This window comes from Calonectris borealis, chromosome 11 (genome assembly GCF_964195595.1).
Source record: "Calonectris borealis chromosome 11, bCalBor7.hap1.2, whole genome shotgun sequence".
NCBI classification, from domain to species: Eukaryota; Metazoa; Chordata; class Aves; order Procellariiformes; family Procellariidae; genus Calonectris; species Calonectris borealis.
The window spans coordinates 19,421,948-19,445,269 of NC_134322.1; the positions used below are offsets into that span (position 1 = coordinate 19,421,948).

Genomic DNA, 23,322 nt, shown 5'->3' on the forward strand with positions numbered 1-23,322 from the left:
CGATGAAGCCTGAAGAAACAAGTTCTCTAAATAAAGCACATGATCAAGGCAACCAGAATGGGGTACTTACAATGCTCTGCTCAGTGACATTTTATAGCACATATTTTGTGAACGTTCAACTGGCCAGTTACAAAATTTTCTCTTATCTAGGATCTATTTAAACTGGATCAATTTATGCTTAGTACTTTGTCAGATGAAATTAACTTGTTTTTCTCTACAAAAATGATGTCATTATAGAGGAGAGTATGAGTAGCCCACTGGTTCTACAACCCATCAGATTCCCAAGTATTCGTGCAGTTTTTGAAGGGCACTTTTTTTCCTTTAATAAAAGCTCAAGAACTCTAGCTACCAACTAATAACTCCTCAAATGCTAGTTTCACCACCTGTAGAGAGCCTCCTATCACTTACGTAGGCAAAGACTACCTCACCTATTAAGTTTCACAAAGGTACTAATCTGTATTGTTCACAGAGTAGAATGCATACAAACATTTGGTTTCACCAGTGATTTCAGTAACTGTGTTGACTTATGAAGCAAGCACTATATGGAAGCAGTGGAGAGTGAAATGAAATGGTTAAGTTGAAAAAAAGGTATTTGGGAGAAGACCTAGATAAGTTTTAGATACGAATCCTACAGGTTTTGAAACAAGTGAAAAAAAAAAACCTAACACAGGCTAAGTATGGAAGCCTTCTTTTACTCCCCATATAATCTTAATTAAAAGGTATTGAAACCTTAATGTATTCCATTTTCAGAAGATGTTCATCTGTCTCACTTGAAGAATTAATAATGCAAAGAGGATCTCCTTTTGAGTCTGCAATAAAGAAATAAAACTGTAAAGTATTTCCACTCACAAGCTTTACTCCACCTGTGGAATGCCTCCATGCTAATTCTCAATTATATGCTAATTATATACTTGCTGAAATAGCGAAGGTAAACATCTCTTCTCACTGAGAAGTGCAGATTAAGCATTACCTTGTGAAATGCTGTATTCACTTTTTTTTTTTAATTAAACTAGTCAAAATTAACTTATCTTGGTCCTGAAAGAAGATTCAGAATTAGAAAGTTATTTGCATTCCTATAATTAGTTTTGCATTCTTATCTTTAGGTTTTTATATTCAAAACCATACTTTTCTACTTTGAATACACGGCTATTTCAGTTATTACTTCAATATCACTTTGAGTTGTTACCTGACCAATCAAGGAAGCACACTGGATTTCCAGTGCCGCCAGAACTGTCACAAAGCACAGATTCAGAAGCTCATCAAAACACTCTGAACAGATAGAATACTTCTTAGGAATGACCATTCCTACTCAAAGTAGGCAACTAACTCAAATAAATTAACTCAAGCTAACTCTAACAACAGGAGTAAAACTTGGTAAAACAGATTAATTGAATCTAAATTACACAGGACAGCGTCATTAAGTGCATTTGGCATGTAACCTCATGCCCTTTTTTTTTCCCCCTGCCAATTATTCTTATTTTTGAGCATGCTATCCTCTTGCTACAAAAGCTGATTGCACACACTGTACTGATGCATACCAGTTTTCTAGACGACTTACCGTTTATTTCAATGTATCTCATAATAATTTTTTTCAGATATGCTGCTGCAGTCAATTCATGATTTCTAATTTTGGTTTCGGTTCCAAGCTGTAGCACAGTTAGAATATGTGATGGATATCTCTCCTTCTGAACCTGCTTCATCAAGGTTATTACAACCTTGAATATGGAAAGGGAAATACTTCAGTAAAGCTGTCCAGATATTATGGCATGCAGTTATAATTGGGCACTATCTCCTCAGCTAAGCTTCAAAAGTAGCATTAATCTAGACTTTTTGCTTTTTTAGAAGAGAACCTACAACACCAGTTTGTAAAAGATTTTTCCCCCCCTCCCCGTTCTGTTCCTCTTGGCCAAGCAACCAATCACTTCTTAACTCCTTCAACAACAAAACAAAAATCCCAAGTCTATTAATTTGGCTAGAATTTAGTTTTGTTGGCCTAGCAGTGTATCTTTACCTTGTCAAGCTATGCTTTAGTTTTGTAATCAGACACTACACAGTACTACATACAGAGTTTGAATACGGAAAAAACAGTTACTACAGATCATACTGGTCTGGAAGGAAGGGCAGTAGAGAACAGATAGCAATGTGAATCGATCTTTGAATATCTGATGCTATGCAAATAATAATTAGGACACAGAAACGTTTCAACATTACAATTCTTCATTTACAGAAGATTTTAAGCATTACACTGATTAGATTGTTGAAAATGAAAAAGAGCTTGTGTTTCTAAATGTGGAAGAACTAGATATAGTTATTAAAGAACAATGTTAATTTCAAAGCAATTATTTCATGAGGCAATTATCATCCATTCTTGGGAAATAAAAATAGTGCCTCAACCTAACAATTTACCACACAAGGAATTTAAAGAATTCAAGTTTGTCAATACTTTGTCTGCATCATTATGTGGCATACTCTTTGTACACTAACAAATTAGCATTTTATCATTAATCACCCAACATATACAGTCCACAGACAATGTGGACACCACCTTAGTAAAAACTTCCATGTGAAGCATGTGTAAAACTGTATTAAACAAGACAGAATTGTTCATAAGATATATTAAATAAGACAACATGGAGCACTATAGGCTAGCCTGTAATATGCCTCAGTCCTACCATTAAAAAAAATTCTTCACAGCCAAGACAGCAAATCTGAAAGTTAGCAGCTGCCAAAGGTACTAGTGATACGTGTTGGATAACTACATGCTGTTTGTGGACAGGTACCTCATCAGCCAATTGCAACTGTAATTCTGCAAAAACTAAGAAAACCTAAAACCTGGAACGGTATCAACTTGCTACCTGTCCCACTTCAGCTGTAGGACAAATATTTCTAATGCCCTTAAAACTAAGTTTTCCTATATGATTTCATATCATTCACACAGAGAAGGTTTCCCTGATGGCTGGGGATAGGAGGAAGTTTCTAGTCTTTGAATGCAACGCTCACTTGGCAATAGAATAGTTTTGGGTTTGAAGGTGGGGTTTTTTCCCTGTCTACAAAATCTGGGTTCCTATTTTTCCTGTCTACAAAATCTGGACAAAAACATCCAGAGATTTAGCGAAACAAAAGTTACACACCAAAAAAAAAAAACAAACCCCAAAACCAAAAACATCACCAAAACAACAAACCCCGCAGTTTCTTAAAGTAACCTGCATATCTAAGCCGTTTGGTCTGACTCTTGAAAAAAATGAAAGGCCATGCTGAGCTCTTCGCATTTAAGTATCACAGACATCTTCAGAGAAAAAACATGCTTGGACAATTTCTTATGCATAGGTATCTTTGTTAATTGATTGCTTGTGCATTTTCTCAGTACTTCATCTACAACCTAACCTTCAGGCTTAGTATCTCTACGGGAAAAATACTAGTTCTAGCTTAACTATTTCAGCTGGTTTGTTACTAAGAGAATCATTTGCAGCATTATGAAGGATTAAGGCTAGGTGAGTGCAGAACATCTAAAGAAGTCTGGTTTTCCCTGTTAGATGTATTGCGTATGTTAAATATTCTATGAATACAATCTCATATAATATAGGCAAAAGAAAACAGCTAAAGAAACAGCTGAAAAATCTGGGTTCTGGGGGTTTTTTGTTTGTTTTCTTTTTGTTAGTATGTACCGTTTTCTTTAAACAGTTAAAATGCCCTTTACTTCCAAGAAACAAACTTGACTACTGGATTCAGTAACAATAAATATTACAGATGGATACACACCTCTTTGATTTCAAAATTAAGTAGCATATTGATTATGTCTTCATTTAATGTTCTTTTTCTCTTTTCAGGCAGCATTCCTTCTGCAACACTCTTATCCTGCATCAAAACCGATTTCTCCATTTCTTTGGTTTTACCTGAAGCATTCAATAAATTTGTTAACTTTTGAAACTCCCACCATTTGTTTAGCTCAAGAAACATATACAATTCTTCTATTAATTTAGTTGGTTTACATTTACCTAAGATAAGCTAACAACATTTCCACAAGCAGAGCCTTTAACTCCAGAGCAGGCAAAGGAAATGGAAACATGTTCTGGCAACTGTGACAACTGTGACATCTCAATACCTTGCTAGTTCCATGACAATTTAGCTAACGTGATTACCAAATTTTGTCTTGTAACGCTTCCACTTTTTTGAAGTATTAAAGTATGAACACTGTCCTTGCAAAATTAAAAAGACAAGAATTTATCACTTACACATCACACTCTCAGATCTAAGCTTGCTTTCCAGATAATAAATGCTTTTCATTATTCCTGAAAGCTAACACACTTAGTATTTATGACAAACAAATTCCATCTCTGACCTTCCTTTTGCAGTACTGATTTTGCATGCGTGTGTTTTTCTTCTGCTTCACCAAGGTTTTCTGTCAACACTTTGAGAAAGACATTTAAATCCTCTTGACTTAACACAACCTACAAAATTGCAGATCAGTTTTCAGGAAAAATACATTGGTCTTTAAACTTATAACTAGCTAGCAAAGAACAACAATGTTTCTTGGCAAGAAGAGTGCTTATTTACAGCTATTTTGTCAGGAGCATCGTCCCTTAAATAACACACAATGAAATTCTTTTAACAGCTTATTGTTTAAGGATTAGGAGATTAAAGAAGGTCATGGCATCTAAAGCTGTATCAATATATATTGCAGCCTTTATTTAGCGTATCTATGTCTTTAATACTTTCCTGTAAATGACATGTACTTCATGATATTTTAATCCGTTTCACCCAAGATATACCTGGTATTTTCTTTCACAGTAAATAAACTGCCACAAAAAACAACTATCTTGAGGTCATTCACAGGAAATAGGAAGTTATGAAGCTGGAGTTACTAAGGCAAATACTTGCATAAATTTAAATTCCTCTCAAGAAGATTCTGTTTTTTTTTTTTTTAAAAAAAAAAAGGCACTGAAAAAAGACTCACTCAGAGAACTGGTCACAAAAACATTTGATTTAAGTTGGTCCTGCCTTATTGCAGGGAATAAATAAGACTCCTCGACATCCCTTTGAGTTTTCTCTTTTCTTTCTCTCAGTTTAAGAAATGTACACAGTAGTTCCGGTGTTTTATATGAGAAACTTCTACATTCACACAGGTAGGTTAAACCCTGTTGACATCCCTGAAACTCACTCCACAGCTACTAAAAATTTGCAGCTTCTTGCACCTTTGTGTCCAGAAATAACATAAAGGTTAGTCGTACATTAAGTATTATCATGAGCTTCTCACCACCCTCTTCTCACAAGACTTACATTCATTGTATCCAGATACCCGGTGATCTCCAATACCGGTAATTTGTGAAACCAAGCTGCAGATAGATTTCGTTTCACAGACAGGCTTAAATTAATAGGGTGAAGTATCTGAATGTCTGGATGCGACAAACCTGTCTCCATAGTGGTCCTTAAAACAAAGGAGGAAAAAACAAACAAACAAAAAAACCCACACATGGTGGGGAAGTTAGAAGTTAAGTCATATGTTACATTTTCGAAGCAACATCTTAAAATCTCAAATGTAGTATCTCTTTAGGCTTAAACGGCTTCCTGAGCAGAACAGTATCTTATTTTACTACTGATCTATTTGCCCGTAAGATAACAGGTTTAACACCAAGTATTTGACACTGTCACCAACCACAGTTTCTAAGCAAGTACATTAATATCCTATAGAGTATTAATATTAGCAATTAGCTAAGGCATTACTTAGTAAAGTGCACTTTACCGAGACAGTTTCAGCTTTGTCAGCTGCACATCCATTTTGTCAATGACTGGAGGGAGCAAACTGCCTTCTGGAGACACCAAGCTAAACTGGTTCTGAACCTTAATCAAGCCAAGATCTATTACTATAGCATTGGGGGAAACTGAGGACTGAGGAATGACTATAACTGGTGCTTTCACGTGAATGTCCATTGCAAGCCGAAAACTCCTTTGAGCCAGGTCTTTTACACTGGTAGCAGCCTTTTCTGCAGCTTGGACTGTAGCAGCACTCAGTGCCTCCTTAGCTGTCTGAAAGTTGTTCAAGAAGGTCTAGAATAAGCCGTTGAAGAGAAAGAAGAAATGTCTGTAAACAGTTTTTTAATCTAAATTACTCTCTCATTTTACATCAACCAACATCAACCACCAATTATGCTGCCTAACATGTTAAATTTTCCCTGGGGAAAGACAACTGAGAGCCTTCTGTCATGACCTCTTATTGAGGGTCAAAAAAGTACTAACCAATACAATCGACTCATTTTAAAGCCGTCTCTACTTTTTCTTCCTTCATTAGCTACAAGATTCTTTTACCTCATTAGCTTTTGGGGACACATTATTTTTAGAGCCCCTCTTTGCCCCCAGTGAATACTAATTCCTATTAAAGCCAGTACTGAATGACAGAAAGCCCACTAGCGCTTTATTTATTTATTTATTGAAAAAGCCAACATTAGGATACTTGACGAAGGTACAAATATTTACAGTGATTAATTTCAGTCCTCATAGCATCTAACCTTGCAGAAAGTTTTGCCTCTAATGTTAGCTCAGATATGTTTGCAATGAACTCAGGGTTTTGCCAGGGTGGAGAGGGCGGCGAACACAAAACCCCCATAATACCTTAATAGCACCAAGCTTTTCTCTATTTCCAAAGCAGAGGGTGGGAAGTGACCCACTTGCACTGTGTTAGTTTTTTGAAATTCAAACCAGTTAAAAGTTACTTATCAAAGTTTTTTAATAGTACACATGAAAAATTAAGCCTATCCTTTCTGTTTCAGAAACTTAAGTTACCAATTGTACTGAGGGCACAAACAAGGAAGCAGAAGCATACAAAGGAAAAAAAGACTTACCAGAAGAGACATGAGAAATTTGTGAAGGTATACTATTTGAATACAGCCTACTTTCAAAGATACGGTACCATCCACTTTTGACATGTCAGTGTAGGCTTCTCCCTCAGTAGCATATGGATCTAACGTCAGATTGAAACTGAAAACTTCATCTCCTACTATAGACACAGCCTAGAAAGAGAGAAACAGTACTTACCAGCCATCAGCAGCTTCTAAAAAGGTACTTAACACAAAGAACTAAATATATCGTCAGCCTATCAGATGTATAAGTTAGATTATTTTTTTTTTTAAATCTTTTTGGTCATCCATTCTTCTAATATGAAAAGTATGCTTTACCATGTATCTTATTTGAAAAGAGGTATTCATGACAAATCAAATATTTTTAAAAGAGTGGAATAAGAATATGTATCACATTTCACTTCTATACACACAAAACTAACGAAGAATCAAATAAAATTTAAAATCTTGTAGTTGAGTACTTTTTTATGAAGGGTCCTTAAATCAACATCCGTGACAACTATGTCTTTAAGTCGGGCAAAGAATACAGTGTGACTTGGCTGAAGGAGAAGAGATGAGTCAAGACCTGTAAAGTATAAAGAGAGAAACAGTAGTATTGCATAACAGAAATAACGTTCATTTTCACGGTGGGGACACACGACACCAGCAGGGGAGGTGAGAAAAGTTACAGAAATTATACCTTGCAACAAACAATTATTTTGTTAATAGTTTGCTAAATTCAACAAAGATTTGCAAGAAAAACATAAACACACTTGATTCTCTCCTCTGTTTCCAAATGATCTAAGTCATTTACCACATCCCTTGCTGAAGGGACTGTAAATGAGAGAGCTCTATTCGATCCAAGGCGTTTTAGTCTCTCTGTTTCCAAATCAGAATAATTAGAAGTAATTCCCAAACTACCACAATTTCTCCAAAAGAAAGAGAGTTTTATAAGTTCTGGAAATAGAGACTTTTTGCATTTTATTAGTGAGACACAGAACATAAGTATATTGTCTAGAGTTCAAACCGAAGTCCATACGCTATGCTGTCTGTTATTAAGCTTTGAGAATGTGACCATACTACAGCTTTGAACAAAACAAAATAGAAAAATTTCTAATACAGATACTGTCTCAATATCAATCATCTCTGGAAAGAAACGAGCTACTATGCATAGAAAAATATTCAAACAATAATCCGTCTCTTAATAACCAAGCTACTGAGCTAGTTTACTGAGATTTTCTATCAAAAGAGGTGTTACTATACTGTATTTGAATACAACACTTCCTTATACAAAATCTTGTGTGAATGCATCACGTGATTTAGAGATGGGCATGAGCAAGAGACTTTTTATGAACTGTATTACATATTCTTGTATATCACACATTCATAAATATTCGATTTTTGGCAGCTATTAGGATGGCAGCTAGAGCCAAACTTGGAACTGAAACTTCGCCTCCCTCTCCACTCCCCCCACCCCAAATTATTGATAGCCCCTCTGAGGGGTAAAAAAGAATCAAGAAAACAAAACCAAAACAAGAAACCTAAACAAACCCTAGGAGTTCAAAACCAAAGAAAACAGTTTTAAGTTTTTTTTATCCTAAATAAATCAGGTATAGCAGAAAAATATCCAAAGCTTAGTACAACATGAAAAGCCACCCATAATCAAACTCTTTCAAAACGTGAACCTAACTACCTGAAGAATAACATACCATGCTTTTCTAGCTGGAGGCCAAAACATTATGACAGCCTAGAAGACTGACTTTGAAAACAATATCACAAGCCATGTTTGTACAGATAACAATAATAATTTTTAAAAAAAAAAGTCAGATGCTGAAAATTTATACCTTAATTATCTTTTAGTCCCATTATTAGCAGTTGCCTTGAAATTAAACTACTATATCAGTTACTACTAAAGAAGAATTTAATACCTTGTATCTTGATCTCTGCAATGTTGTTTTTTTCATCACAAATATTTAAACAGAAGGCATCCAGCTTGGCAAAAAGCTTGAAGTCAAAGACGTCCTTATCCTTGGAAGGTCTAGCCACTAGAAATGAGAGAGGGGGGATTTTCAAGGTACATATAATTGATTTTTACTTAAATTCCTGAGAGTATTTGAGGGTTCTTTTGGTCTAGGGGGTTTTTTTGCATTCAGATGACTTAGTTTTGTTTCCTATAGTTTTTTTCATCACCACTGTCATGATTAAGTCTGTAATATCCCGTCTTAGAGCAACAAGTCTTCCTCTGAAGGTAACTCTACTGATAAGAGTAAAACATGTCAGCATTTGCTTGTAATTCTATGTCTGATATTACTCCCATCTAGCGATGACTCTCTATTGGAACAATTTTACTTTTTTTAAATGAAGGGTAATTGCTGGGTTAAGAGGAAATAAATCACACAGTATACTTATTTTTAACATTAAGTCAATAACTCAATAGGTTACAGTAGTGTTTTTTCAGGTTATCTAATATTTCCTATTCCAAGAACCTAATGTAGGAAGTTTTCTCTTAAACTTCATGCTTATAAGAAAGAGCAAACCTTGGAAACCTATTTCAGGCAGCCAACATCCAGGTTTTACGAGAGCAAGTGTTAAGGCTGGGTAGAATAAGGTGAAGTCACACACAAGTGTCAAAAAACTATCTAGGGGGAAGACCAGAAGCCATCAGACCTCACCAATGGTCTGTACTTTCACTAACCAAGAGTAGCAAAGTGTTAATCCAAGAGCTCAAATATTTATGGGCTTTGTTAAACTGTGCACAGCAGCAGCTTCTTTTTCAGCCTGCAGATTCAGACACAGGTCATTTAAAATTATAAGTGATTCTGAACACCCTTCACTAGATACCTCGTTTCCAGCTCACCTGATGCTTGAGTTTTGCACTTAGTGTTAAAGACAGTGCAACTGCTCCCCTCTGAGCCTATTTTGATACAAATTCATTTTTTGTTTCAGTGCTACAGGAACAGCAAGATTTTCATTAGGCTAGCAAAGGACTCGACTACTTCTCTGAAAGTATATTTAAGTGGCCTAGATCAATAACATAGCATAATCATCAAAGTACTATTTATCTCCTTTATTTTACCATGAACACTAAGATCATGCTGCTGTTCAAGTCCTCTAAGCTCACAGAAATCTCATTTATTCAAATTCAAGTCTATTCGTGAAATTACAATGAAACACAAGAATAGAAAGCTCACCTGAAGCCACCATTTATGATCGTAATCATAGTTTCATTTATTGTTTTTTTTTAAATCAGTCCTCCAGCCTGGTGAGCCACAGTCACATGAGCTTTGATCTTCACTCCACACTACAAAGCTAATCAGGTTTTTCTGGATTTGATCCTTTCAGAACAATCATTTTGACAAACACAACTATACCTTTCTTCAATCTAGTGTCATCCTCTTGCTTTTTGTCTTTAGTTGGTGTGTCTCCTCTACTTTCATTGCCTGATGGGCTAACAGCTGTTAGAAAACTGACAGCAGACATAAGGGCCTCTGTATGCAGTAGAAGGTTCAATGATGAAAAAGCTACCTGTTGAAAACATGAGACTCCATATGATAAAAAAATAACTTAAAAGTATAAGAGTTGGACTGAGGTGCAAAAGCAATGGAATATAACAATTTCTTAGAAACAGAAAAGCTGCATGTGTTACCAGCAACAGATCATAAAGGAAAAAAGCTTTCCGTAAAGCAGAAACGTGGTAAGGTTAGAAAACAAGAAAACCTAACAACAGCCCAACCGCAGTAACTGTTAAACTACAACCTCCTCAATATAAAAGCAAAGTGATACAAAATCAATTCAGAAGCATTAAATGAGTGAAAAACTCATTGTGGAAAAGTGCATTAAATAAGTGGAAAACTTAATTAGATGACTAAGAGAGATACACCTGGAGTAAAGTAGTCTAACCTAAACCAGGATTCAGTCTTCTCAAGCAATACTCTGTCAAACACAGACTTGCTCTTGAATGCTCCTGCAATAACACAGTACTATATGAACACGTAAGTGGCAGGTGGCTGCCATGTAGGTACTTAGTATAAAGGTATTTCTCAACAAATCCACTGAGGGAGTCCAAAAGGTGAATAAGTGCCTGCCATGTAGTTTATTAAAAGTTATCCATTTGAATAGGCTTGAAATTGGATAAAGAGCCCAAATGCAATTCTTCCAGACACAGAAGTCCCATTGAAGAGCTGCAAGGCAACACCTGATGATGTAAAGAAAGTCGAGTTCTCTTAACATCAGCACTTTCCCATAGCGTGAAGTCAGTCAACTCAGTATGTATATCCACCTCAGCAGCACTGAAGTACTAGAACTGTCATCCCCTGCTATGGCTTCAGGAACCTTTTTTTGGCAAAAAGATTCCAGTGTTAACTAGACTTCCCTGATGAAATCTACAGGTACTCTAAAACTATGTGCTGGTTTTGGCTGGGATAGAGTTAATTTTCTTCCGAGTAACTGATATGGGGCTGTGTTTTGGATTTGGGCTGAAAACAGTGTTGATAACACAGGGATGTGTTAGTTCCTGCTGAGCAGGGCTTACACAGAGCCAAGGCCTTTTCTGCCTCTCACCCCACCCCACCAGCAAGTGGGCTGGGGGTGCATAAGAGGTTGGGAGGGGACACGGCTGGGACAGCTGACCCCAACTGACCAAAGGGGTATTCCATACCATATGACGTCATGCTCAGCATATAAAGCTGGGGGAAGAAGAAGGAAGGGGGAACATTCAGAGTGATGGCGTTTGTCTTCCCAAGTAACCGTTACGCGTGATGGAGCCCTGCTTTCCTGGAGATGGCTGAACACCTGCCTGCCGATGGGAAGCAGTGAATGAATTCCTTGTTTTGCTTCGCTTGCGTGCGCAGCTTTTGCTTTACCTATTAAACTGTCTTTATCTCAACCCACGAGTTTTCTCACTTTTACCCTTCTGATTCTCTCCCCTATCCCACCGGGGGGGAGTGAGCGAGCGGCTGTGTGGGGCTTAGCTGCTAGCTGGGGTTAAACCACAACAAACTATTAGGTGGCAAGTGAAATATTTCAGTCTTCACACCAAAAAAAGGCTGGCAAAATAATGCTATAAAGTTATAAAGGGAGGGAAGTACCTATCACAGAAAACTGACAACCCTTTGTAGTTTATTTCCAGAATTCCTCAAGACACTGTTTTTCCGTAGATTGAAATCTCTGACTCAAAAATACACCATTAGTCAGAACTTAACAAGTTAAGTACTTGCTATCTAAAAACATTTCCCTATGTTGTAACAATTTTTAAGAGATTAAATTCTCATTCTAGAGGCTATGACGAAAGTGATGGAGAGGAAAACGCAGTATCGCAAGAAGCTCCTGAGTCATATTTCAGAGTGAAGAATTAGAATATGCTCCTCTCTGCCCTCCCCCCATCAAAAAAAAAAAAAAAAGCATCACTCATAAATGGATTTAGACTTCTTAGCAAATTTAGCCGAGAGAGTGCTGATTATGTGGTGCTCACAATACAGATTATTTGACAGAAAAGGGAAGGACTTCTAGACCCCACTACATTTTGCCGTACTGGGCATTTGAACTTCATGATCTCATATGCATGAGAAGATGCATTCTTACGTTATTTTGAATTTTACCCACATCAGCTAGCTAGACAGTTTTTTGTCATGGTTAAGAAAGAGACTAACATACTGTTCTTATAATATAAGTTGTATAAAACCTTTCAAGTACATTTTAACTCTTTAAATCTCCCTGCTGCAAGGCTGGGGGGGGGAGGAATAGGAAAGCCAAGAAACCCTTATTGATTCCTCTCTTCTAAGCAAGCAAACCAAAAGAAAACAAGCAATAAAATCTGCAAGCACTCACTTGAATCATCTGTTCAGTGTTGTCAAAAATTGTCTGAAAGTGTGGCCCATTTCTGTCAGCCTGAAAATAACGATTTGCATGAAGGTTAACATTAATTCCAAGCAGTCACTGTGCTCTTCAGAAGATACAAAACAATCCACTAGCTCTGAATAGTAGGTTTAAGACTTTATAATATATAAAAGTGCTTTAAAAATAAATTTTAAAAGCTTTATATGTATACCTTGATATATTCCACCTTCAGAAGGTCTAAGCCAGGTTTATCTGAGGAACTAATTAGATGAATGGGTGCCTTTTTACCTGTAACATACCACATGAAATACACTAGAGTTAGGGTAATTTCTGTTCTTTCAGGAAACCAAAGAATTTGTGCCTTAAAGATAGGGATTAACTTTCAATACTGTTTGTTAAAATACATTGCACCACCAAATATGAATCACTGGTTTCTCTTTTTCTCTTCACTTCTCTTCGAAGTCTGTACCCCTTCTCTATCCAAAGACTGAGCACTAAGCTATTTATTTATCTAATAAGCATTATGGTGGGAGTCCAGAGCTTATCAACTGTACCAGTGGGACAAGCACTGCCAATGGACAGTTGCATACTAAGTATTGTAACTGGAAAACTAGAACAACATTTGGATTTCAGTGAGCACAAGAGACAGGAGAGCCACAATTTCAGACTAACTATATATATATATACACACACACACCAGTATACTTATCTTCCATTGCTTATTACCTCCAATTTCATAGTAATCCAAGCTTATTTTCTTTAAATAAGATACAGCTGCTAAATTATAGGTTCTGACAGTAGCTTCTGTCCCAAGATGCATTACATCAAATACAAGTACTGTTTCCTCAGTTTTCTTTTGCCTGGTGAGTTCTACTAAAACCTGGATGAGCAAGAAATACACAGTTATACCATCTTTTCACATGTAGTATTCTCACCATTCAAACCAACAATGAAAAAAACTGCAAAATTAATGCCTTGCCTGCTTTACTGGAAGTATGATTTTTATTACAGAGTTAAAGTGTAAAAATAGAAAAAAAAAGTGATGGTGTGATGGTGAGAGATATAAATATCATAGAAATATTTTGGGATCTGCTCTTTGCAAGTGACCTGCCTGGGTATTTACTTTGTTCTTCCAGTGCAAATTTCCCACCCCCTACCCCCAAATGATGACTTCGTACTATTATTTTCTATCAAAAACACTGCAATAAAGGGCTTGTTTTGCTGATTTTTTTAATACATACACACAGATGAAGTATGTGTATGTGTTTTATTTATATACATACCATATATTAAAAAAGAACTTATATGCATACTGTATATAAATAACTCATACATAGAAATATGTATGTATATACATGTGTATTTTTTTTGTTTGGTGGCTATGTTTTTGCATCCACTAAATCTGGAGAACACTGGTAATAGAATATTGGAATTTTTTTTTTAAATATTCTTTGTATAGAAGGTAAAAATAGAATTAAAGAGACATACCTCTTTAATTTCAAACTTCAACTGAATATCTGTCAGCTCCTCTTTAGCAGGCTCCTTATTTCTTATTTCTTCTCCTTTAATTAGTGACCTGTCAGTTGGTTCAGAACTTTCCTCAAAATCAAAATATTCTTCTTCAGAGTCTACAGAAGAGAAGCGATTTCCTCCTTAGTAACCTTTTTCCAGAAACGGGTAAATATCCCACCCTCTCTTTCCCATTCCAATGGGATTTTAAACTGTATGAGCCGTTTAAACCTAATCTGACAAAGTATACTTTTTAGATCTACACTGCTTTCTTACCCATTGAACTAAAAGTGAAGAAAATTAAAGCCCTGTTAAGGAAAGCACTAGAGTTTAGCTGTATCATTAGATGTTCAAGGACACATATAAGGAAAACCCATTATAAAGTAAGCTCCAGAAAACAAGTTTCCCAGGTTCCGCTGTAATAAAGTTCTTCTCTAGAACAGCCAAGGAAGTAAGTGCCCAAATCCACAGTGTCAATACAGTAATTTGCCATTTGTTGGCTGCTCAGTGCAAGTGTACACATCCTTTAGACATGTTACCTTTTTTATGTGCTCACCCCAAAGTATGTGTCCTGAAGTGGCAGCAGCAGCAGATTAGTATTTGGCTAAATCCATGCTTAGATTTAAGTCAGTTCTGAAATAACAGGTTCCTCAACACTCTCTGCTAAAAAGGTGTCTCATGACATCTGAATAATTAAATTGGTTTGCTAATGGCATCCTAGTACAGTTGTAATTAATAGCTTGCTTACATTTGAAGAGGTTGTTTATGCATAATACTAATTCATCCCAAAAAAAGGTTTTTTGCTTTTTAAAAAAAGCAACTTTATTATTCTGAGGTAACATCAGCATCTTAATCGAATCTTCTTATGCACTTGAAGTTAGAGATGATCAATCATATTCATCTCTACTGTCCTTATAACATGTTTTAAGATCAATAGCAGCCTGAAAGTGTTAGCTATTCCGTAAGTTATGGCCTTCTACTTTTACAAAGGCTTATCTGTAGCTTCTTACCTGACACTATTTCTGCTAACAACTGGGGTGTATTAAGTAACCCTTTACTAACAACAGGAATTGTGGGAATAGCTGGTACCTAGAGGGAGGGAAAAAAGAAAAAAGAAAAAAAAATAAATCACTGCTTTAAAATTTGTATAACTTGGTGTGTTCAGTCATATTTTCTACTGATGATGCATGTGTCACCTTGCCTCCCCCATATTACTTAGAAAGGTCAGTTTTGCCAATACTTATATTGAAACCAGCAGGACAGTGACAAAGGCTAAGCTAGCCCTGTCTGAATAAGCCCAGCACGTTCTGATGGTAAGTCATAATGAAGACACTTTGCCTAACTCAGTTTGGCAACAGATCTCTTATTTCAAGTGAAGGCGACCACAGACATTAGCAGGAATTCACACTTACAATGATCACTTTAGTGATGTCATTTTTTTTATTTCAGTTTTCTTAGTTATAGTCAGCTTACCTTTGTGCTTGGAATTGACACAGATGACTTCTGAGGCAATGGAATGCTATCAATCAGATCAAAAATTGCCTTGATTTTCTGGTCAGAGAGTCTGACATGCACCAAAGGAAGTCCTCCTGACACTTTAAACCTTTTTTAAAAAAAATGTGAGTAAACTCCAAGACAAAAAAGTACATACCAATTCTTGGTTTAAATCTTACCAATATCTATAAGACGTGTAGATGAGGCCCTTAGGGACATGGTGTAGTGGGCATGGTGGTGTTGGGTTGACGGTTGGACACGATGATCTTAGAGGTCTTTTCCAACCTGTATGATTCTATGATTCTATACTCATATATACAGATCACATCACAGTACAGCTAGTGATTCTGCATTAAAAACAGGTCTTGGACTCAGTTTAAACAGTATAGTTAGTAACCAGTGAAGGTGACCAGGGAACTACTAGCCAAAAAAGGTTTCATAAAAAGTAGTAAGTTACTTCTACTTCTTAAGTTAATACCTTCAAATTATAAAGCGTAACTGAACCTTTGGGGAAAATACAGTTTTCTGTAAGTACACAGTAATTAAAACGAAGTCCTTTCAACATTAATATATTACTTTGCCATCCTGGTATCTCTTTCCACCATCGATTTTGCCAACTGTACATGAATATCCATAGGCTGTAATATGTGCAAAGTTGATGGATGTTGAAAACGAGCCTTCTTCCAGTCTTCACCTGCAAATGTTCAGTAAATTTAGATGAAAAAACATCGCTTGCTAATTGCTTTAATTAAGGTATCATTAAAGTAATCAAATGGCATCACTAGGAAAGGATAAAGAACCCACCTACAAACTAGAGAAACTTAGAACAATTCAGGTAAAGTATTTTAAGAGCTTTTGAATCCATTTTCAATAGTTCTTAACACTATATTGCCTTAGCAGCCTTGGGCCCCATTCTACACTAAAAGATGTAGCTGAACATAGAACCCTAAAAAAAAAAATAGAGAGATAGATACATGGATAGATAAATATAAAACAGTAACCTAGCATTCTGTTGACTGCACAAACTTAAGTCCAAATGAAGCATTAAGGCCAGTTTTAGCTGTATTTTCCTGCATATGACAGAAAACATAACAGTTCTATGCATTTATGTTGCTTGCTGGCATCAAAGTAAAGAGGTGATACACAAGTCCAAACAAAAAGCAAGCAGCTGTTTGAAGAGAAACTAACAAATTTTTTCACAGTTTAATACCAGACACATGTATTATAATCTATCTTTTAGTTTACTACTGGTTTTGGTTTGCGTTTTTTCTTTAAAAAACGTATTTATTTACTACAGGTAAGTAGCCTTCATCGATCTTTTCAGTAAACAGCAACTATGTTGTTTTGTTACCTGTTCTTCCAAAAAGAAGTTGCACATTTTTTATTTCCACGTCAAACTTGTCATAAGCTTTGTCCATAATCTCCTCTAAAGATGAAAAGCTAGAAGCTTGGCTACTGCCTTGATTTATGCTGTTCAGCTAAACACATAAAGGACAAGATAAAGTTAAGTCTAAAACTTACATAGATGTGCTATTAATTCTAGTGAAGATGAAAAAGATGATTCATAGGAGTTTATGATTGACATTTGGACTCTTACAGAGAAAAGATCTTAATTCTTGACTTACCAAGAATAAGTAGATTTTTTTTTTAACTTCTATCAATCTATTTAATTCAAGTTATGCAAAAAAGAATTTTTCTTATTATTTTACAAGTTTACTCCTGGAGTACAACTAAAATAAATATTTAATCAGTCAGCTAACATCAAGTTAAATTATTTTAATCTTTCAATTTTATAGGAACAAGGGAATCAACATTCAAACTCCAAGAGAAAAATTATATTCTCTTTTATTAATAAAAGGCTAGCATTTTACAAAAAAGGAAACAAAAGTTCATGTGTTTTGCTGAAGAAATGAAAGATATTAAATGATAAGCTATTACAATCATGATTACAAAATGAAAATGTTTCCTGAGGAGATTAACTAGTACAAGTATGTCACAGACAACTTAACAGCTCTGAACATTGATCAAATTGCTGGCCCAAATATATTTGGTAAGAAATATAGTTAGTTAAAACACATTCACACAGATGATCATCTTTGCCTTCTGAAAACAAAATAGTTTCAGATGACAGCTATGTTAAGAGAAAAGAATCTTTTCTTCCTTTGAGCTTGTAAGAGAGGTCATTTATACCTGAAATGTACCAAAGTCCAAAATCAGCAAATCTGATTTTTCATGGTAGAAACCCGTCTGTGGAATCACAAGGTAGGAAGGTTTCAGATTAATCTTCAAGTCAAGGACTTTCCTCATTTCAATAATATGAACTAATCCTTAAATAAAAAGGAAGGGACATTAAAATTGAAATGCTATTCACAAGTGAAACATTTGTTCCAGTCAACATATAAAAAGATGCTATCTATCTGAAAGATAACGCATCTTGAGTAAAGACTTACTTTTGTAACATTCTACTGATTTCTTACTAAACTCAGTGCTCCTCCCCACAAAACATGCACTAATCCTCCAAGTCAAAAACTCAAGGAAAAAAAACCGATCATGCTATTTGGCCAGCAATCAAAACATAAGCAAAGTGTTTAGAAAATCATATCAAAACATTTTAAGACATTCGGGGTTCACCTCAGGTGAGATTTGTTAGCATCTTACCCGTAGCAGTTCTTTCCTTGATTTCTTCCAGCTTCATTAATGTGGCTGATGTTAATCTTTCAAGATCCACTCCCTTACTTGTCTGAAAGAATTCTACCATTGCATTTATTGTTCTCTTTTCAAAAAAAAAGACAGACAAGAATTATCAATATACACAGAAGTCACTCAGTAAAAACTCAAAAATAGATCTTGACAAAGCAAAGAGAATAACAGCAAAGAAAGGAGAATCAGAAGAAAAGGTAAGAGTTTTGGTTACTACTCACTGCATCATATTTTATTTCCACAGGCTGTGATTCAATAGTAAGACTCTGGTCAGCAGTACTATCCTCTGGGTTAACATTAAACTCTATCTTAAGTAGAGAAGACTTGCTATCCCCTATGGAAGCCACAAGAGATGGTACAATGTTTTCTTGTCTCAGGCCTGTAACGTACCAGTTTTCAAGCTTTGCTTCAACTCTAAAGAAGATGAATAGTTAAATACACTTAATTAGAATACAGAACACAGTTCCATCTAGGAAAGACAAGCAAGATGAGAAAGCCTTTGATAAAGCCAAACATGACTAGCTTCATAGGACTAACATACCACATAGTTAAGAAATTGTTACATTAATAAATTGGAAAAATAAATAGGAGGCAAGTTGTTCACAGCAACACAAGGGTGATATTTTCTTTTTACCATCTGTTATCTGCAACTTTCAGCTCATGTTTATTAAGAGAATCAGTTGCAAGAGAAAAGAAAGGCAGAATATTTATGTTACAGGTGAAAAAAGAGTAGCAATGTTAACTATTACATATTTATTTCAAAATCAGTTACGGACTTGTTTTGGTACTGTCCTGATTTCGGCTGGGATAGGGTTAAATTTCTTCCTAGTGCTGTGTTTTGGATTTAGTATGAGGAGAATGTTGATAACACACTGATGTTTTCAGTTGTTGCTAAGTGCCCTCCTAGTCCAAGGACAGCTCCCGTGCCTACTGACTGAGCTAGGTCCACAAGATGGGAGGGAACATAATCAGGACAGCCAGCCCAGCTGGCTAATGGGGTATTCCATACCATGTGACGTCATGCTCAGTATATGAAGGGTAGGCGTGATCCAGGAAGTACCGATCGCTACTTGGTTATCGGTCAGCGCGGGTGGTGAGCAATTGCATTGTGCATCACTCATTTTGTATATTTTATCATTACCATTATTATTTTCCTTTTTTTTTTTCCCTGTTCTATTAAACTGTCTTTATCTCAACCCACAAGTTTTTCCTCACTCTTACCCTTCCGATTCTCTCCCCGTCCCACTGGGGGTGGGGGGAGTGAGTGAGCGGCTGCGTGGTATTTGGCTGCCTGCCGGGTTAAACCACGACAGGTACAAACGGGTATTCTTTACTGACAGCTTTCCTGACAATAGTGTTAAGCGGAGTCAGTAGAAAAATGCCTCTGAAAGCAAGCCATGTGCACACCACCAAACCACACAAACTTAATTTGTCCTTAGAAGTACCTATTAGATACGAAACTGATTTTTGGGTCCTGGGTCCCCACCATTGGAATCCCTGACTTTGGGAGGCAACCCAGTTTGGGCATAATCAGTCTCACAAGCCTGGCTCCATTGAGATAATCTAATTACATTTTTCCAGAAACTTAAAGTCAACAAATGTATCTGTTCTATTGTTTCAGTCGTGCCAACTAAATTATATGGCATGCATTTATGTAAAATATTCTCAAAGCTCTTTTTATTTTTGTGCAGCTTTCAGGCTGCACCTTTAATATTCCCCAAAACAGTTTTTAGCAAAAATATTTCAAGAGTCAGCAGCTGAGCTGGTGATCTTATGCATAAAGTCAGTGCATGAAAAGGGCACAGACACTGAAAATCTCATTTTCCAGACACTGAAAATCTTATTCATTAACTGTATAATCCAATAATTTGTGTTCAATATTTCTGGTGTGCCCTCTCTTAAAACATCCACAGGAAGAACTCCATTTACTACATGCTGGTTAATCTCCTACCCACAACACACAGACATAGTTTTTCGTTTCCGTAGGAAGCAAGCAACACATTCAGTAGCTTGGCTGGAGTGTGTTAGCCAGAGCATTTCACATTGCTTAGGTATCACTTCCCAAAAGCAATATTAAGCATTTCAACATTTGGATTCAAGAAAGAGCTTATCATTGTTTATGAAGACTACGTATAGTATTCCTTTCTTCATTCCATTCTATGTTATTTACCAAATTACATGACCATAACTTTTCAACAGAGTGCAATCACAGAATGCCCATAAATTTAAAAGTCAATACACAATATAATGCACTACCCAAGAAAAGATGTAAAAAGTCAGGGTGGGGGGGTGTGTGGGGAGTGTGGGGGGTGTGGAAGAAGAGATTTTTACAAAAAGAAAATACCAATCCAATTACTTAATGGCTTGTGCTCCTGGGCGCTGTGATATTTTGGTACTCAGATCAATTATCTGTACTTTAAGAGTTTCTGCCACATTCTTGTCTTCTTTAATTGTAAGAGAAGTGCTTAACAGCTTCAGTGTCACAACATGGGCAACATACTAGTGAGAAGGATAGAGAAAATTGAAATTAGTCATCTGGATATGAATAATTTTTCAGACCTCCTGATTTCAACAAATCTAACGAAATATGGTATTTAAAGCTATTTCAGTTGACTAAGGTAAGAAACATATACTTATGTAGGAAGCGAAGTATAGAGTCTTTACTTTCTTTCAACCCTTATCAGTCATTTTTTTAACATAAAACAGTGTATTTCAACAAATGCAGAGCAGATGTAGTCTGTGTCTCTTTTCAGGATTCAGGGAAGTTTTTTTAAATCGTGAAAGCAAGTATAGCTAAACTATACTCAGTAGAGAGTTAGCAACATCAACAAACAAAATCATTATAATCCCATCAAATTTTAGAAGACATTGCGTATATGGCTTTGTTGTTCTTGTTGTTGAATGTCATCTCTCGTCCTTGTCAAGAAAGGGTTTCGGCTTCCTGACACACATACCATTTTATGACTGTGTCAGTCAGGAACTTAAGAATAATCAAATAATACTTCCTATCTGAATTTGAAGCCTGCACCTTTCTTCAGGGTACTGAGATGAAAGCACCTTTACACTTAATTTGTCCAAATTAAAAATGGAAGTTTTTCTACACAGGTAAGCAAGGAAAGCGTGAAACAGAAAGGAAAAAAAAAAAGCACCAGTACTGGGCACTGTTTGGGCTGTCTCTTCTTTGTTGGTAAGAGATGTTTGCTGCTGGTCTGCTCTTTTCAATTTGACAGGCACACAAGTTCATACAACAGGGCACAGGCCTCCATGTTGCTACTCAAACAATTCTGAACTTCCCTGTGTAAGGCACATGTAAGCTTATAATAATTAAATTTAACAAAAATATACAAGGTTGGAAAGTTGGAGTGTTGGGTTGGGGAGTGGGGAGGCCTGTGGGGAGAAGAGACAACATCCTCGTTGAAGGAAATAGTCTTAATGTAAAAAGTGCTTGTGTAAGTGATGAGCAACTTAAAGCAGAACTGCCAGTCACCTTAAGACTTAAAACAACAATGTAATAGCACTCACAGAAAATAAGTATAGTGAGAGAAACCTTACCATTTCACATTTTTAGTTTCTACTTTCTAGCTTTCTTCATATAAGCCCTCTCAAGAATACTATGCCTGTAAAGTTTTATCTTTTATTCTTTTGCTTAACAAGCCAAAAAATATCTGTCACAAAAAGGTTGCTTTAATTTTATGCTTTCCTTTGCGTAGTAGAAAAGAAGTACTACAACTGAAATCTCCTAGTATTAATCATTAGGACAAACGTTTTAATAGAAACATAACATGATCCTTCTAACAAAAGCATCCCTGAAAGTTATAAACATTGGGTCAAACAGGAAATAATCACATGCTAATGTTCACCTTTATATAAACAACAACTATTCGATTATCAGAATCTAACTGACTTTGGATTTAAAAAAAAAGAAAAGAAAACAAAAAGACTGTACAGACTAATCTAGTTTTCACCACAACAGGCAGCAAGAAATAGATGCAATGAAAAAGCTAACATGGAATCCTTTTTCATTTACAGTTAGCTTTTTAAATTCTCTTCCAAGTTGCAAATAGGTGTCTATCATCCAGTTTTTGTTACTTCTAACTCGCTCCATATTAAGGTTGTGCACAAAGCAGAACACCACCAAAGGAAACATTAGCCATTCTTTGTGTTTTCTGAATAAAATTTTTTTAAAATCTTCTTTGTACATTCAACATAGATTTGACTTCCACTGACATACATTCTACTGCCTATCTTAAGGCTAACATGCATCAGAAAGGTTTTTTGTTTGGTTGTTTTTTTGTTGTATATTTTGGGGTTTTTTTTAACCACCCTCATAAGTTGCTTACCTGCTTTGGTAAGGAAAGGTGATGGGAGCTGTCACTATATCCAATAGCAGTAAAAAGCTTAGCTTTCTCTTCTGGTGTCATTAGTTCATCAATAGCTAAAAACCAAAAATCCACAAAAACTTGCACTATAATTAGTAACGATAAGCATTTTTCCTCCCATTTGTTTTATACTGTACTTAAGTTCTGCTGACCCATTTCTTTGATTCTTCATATTGCACTAAGTTCCATATTGTAAAATAATTTACACAGAAGCAGTCTTCATATATGGCATTGCATACGTAGCACAGAAATCAATATAATTTATATTACAAGGGTACCCACAGTTCCCAATGATGAAAATAGCTTTGAGGAGTACTATTGGAACAAACCTCTGGTCCAGACAGCAAATCATCAGAATACAGTATTCCAATTGTTATCTATTACACTACAGCTATAAGCTCAATACTCTTCTCCTTACCAAGGTTCTGAAATGCTTATGGCCATTTCAGAAGTATGCCGTATTTGCCAGCTCAATATTCATTAACAGTAAGTAATACTATAAAATGGATCAATACTGCATTGCACTATTTAGGTCATACTCTCTCATTCTGCATAGTAGGAAGGAAAACATACTA

General features: G+C 35.9%; 1 protein-coding gene across 12 annotated transcripts in view; it reads right to left on the minus strand.

The window, feature by feature from the left end:
- Positions 1 to 23,322, minus strand: part of VPS13C (vacuolar protein sorting 13 homolog C) — a 100,766-nt gene that overhangs the window by 52,570 nt on the left and 24,874 nt on the right. For all 12 annotated transcript variants that reach the window (XR_012675255.1, XR_012675256.1, XR_012675254.1 and 9 more), the window contains 23 exons: positions 22,709 to 22,803; positions 20,725 to 20,867; positions 18,590 to 18,782; positions 18,327 to 18,441; positions 17,859 to 17,995; positions 17,020 to 17,146; positions 16,245 to 16,362; positions 15,648 to 15,777; positions 15,185 to 15,263; positions 14,154 to 14,293; positions 13,392 to 13,545; positions 12,877 to 12,953; positions 12,657 to 12,716; positions 10,202 to 10,355; positions 8,759 to 8,875; positions 7,313 to 7,416; positions 6,837 to 7,004; positions 5,741 to 6,045; positions 5,278 to 5,425; positions 4,340 to 4,448; positions 3,760 to 3,893; positions 1,559 to 1,715; positions 730 to 809 (listed from right to left, as the gene is read on the minus strand). Coding sequence is in view for 9 of the 12 variants with exons in the window: in XM_075160311.1 (XP_075016412.1) it covers positions 730 to 809; positions 1,559 to 1,715; positions 3,760 to 3,893; positions 4,340 to 4,448; positions 5,278 to 5,425; positions 5,741 to 6,045; positions 6,837 to 7,004; positions 7,313 to 7,416; positions 8,759 to 8,875; positions 10,202 to 10,355; positions 12,657 to 12,716; positions 12,877 to 12,953; positions 13,392 to 13,545; positions 14,154 to 14,293; positions 15,185 to 15,263; positions 15,648 to 15,777; positions 16,245 to 16,362; positions 17,020 to 17,146; positions 17,859 to 17,995; positions 18,327 to 18,441; positions 18,590 to 18,782; positions 20,725 to 20,867; positions 22,709 to 22,803 (3,044 nt within the window). In the remaining 3 variants the exon portion in view is untranslated. The remainder of the gene's footprint in view (positions 1 to 729; positions 810 to 1,558; positions 1,716 to 3,759; positions 3,894 to 4,339; positions 4,449 to 5,277; positions 5,426 to 5,740; positions 6,046 to 6,836; positions 7,005 to 7,312; positions 7,417 to 8,758; positions 8,876 to 10,201; positions 10,356 to 12,656; positions 12,717 to 12,876; positions 12,954 to 13,391; positions 13,546 to 14,153; positions 14,294 to 15,184; positions 15,264 to 15,647; positions 15,778 to 16,244; positions 16,363 to 17,019; positions 17,147 to 17,858; positions 17,996 to 18,326; positions 18,442 to 18,589; positions 18,783 to 20,724; positions 20,868 to 22,708; positions 22,804 to 23,322) is intronic.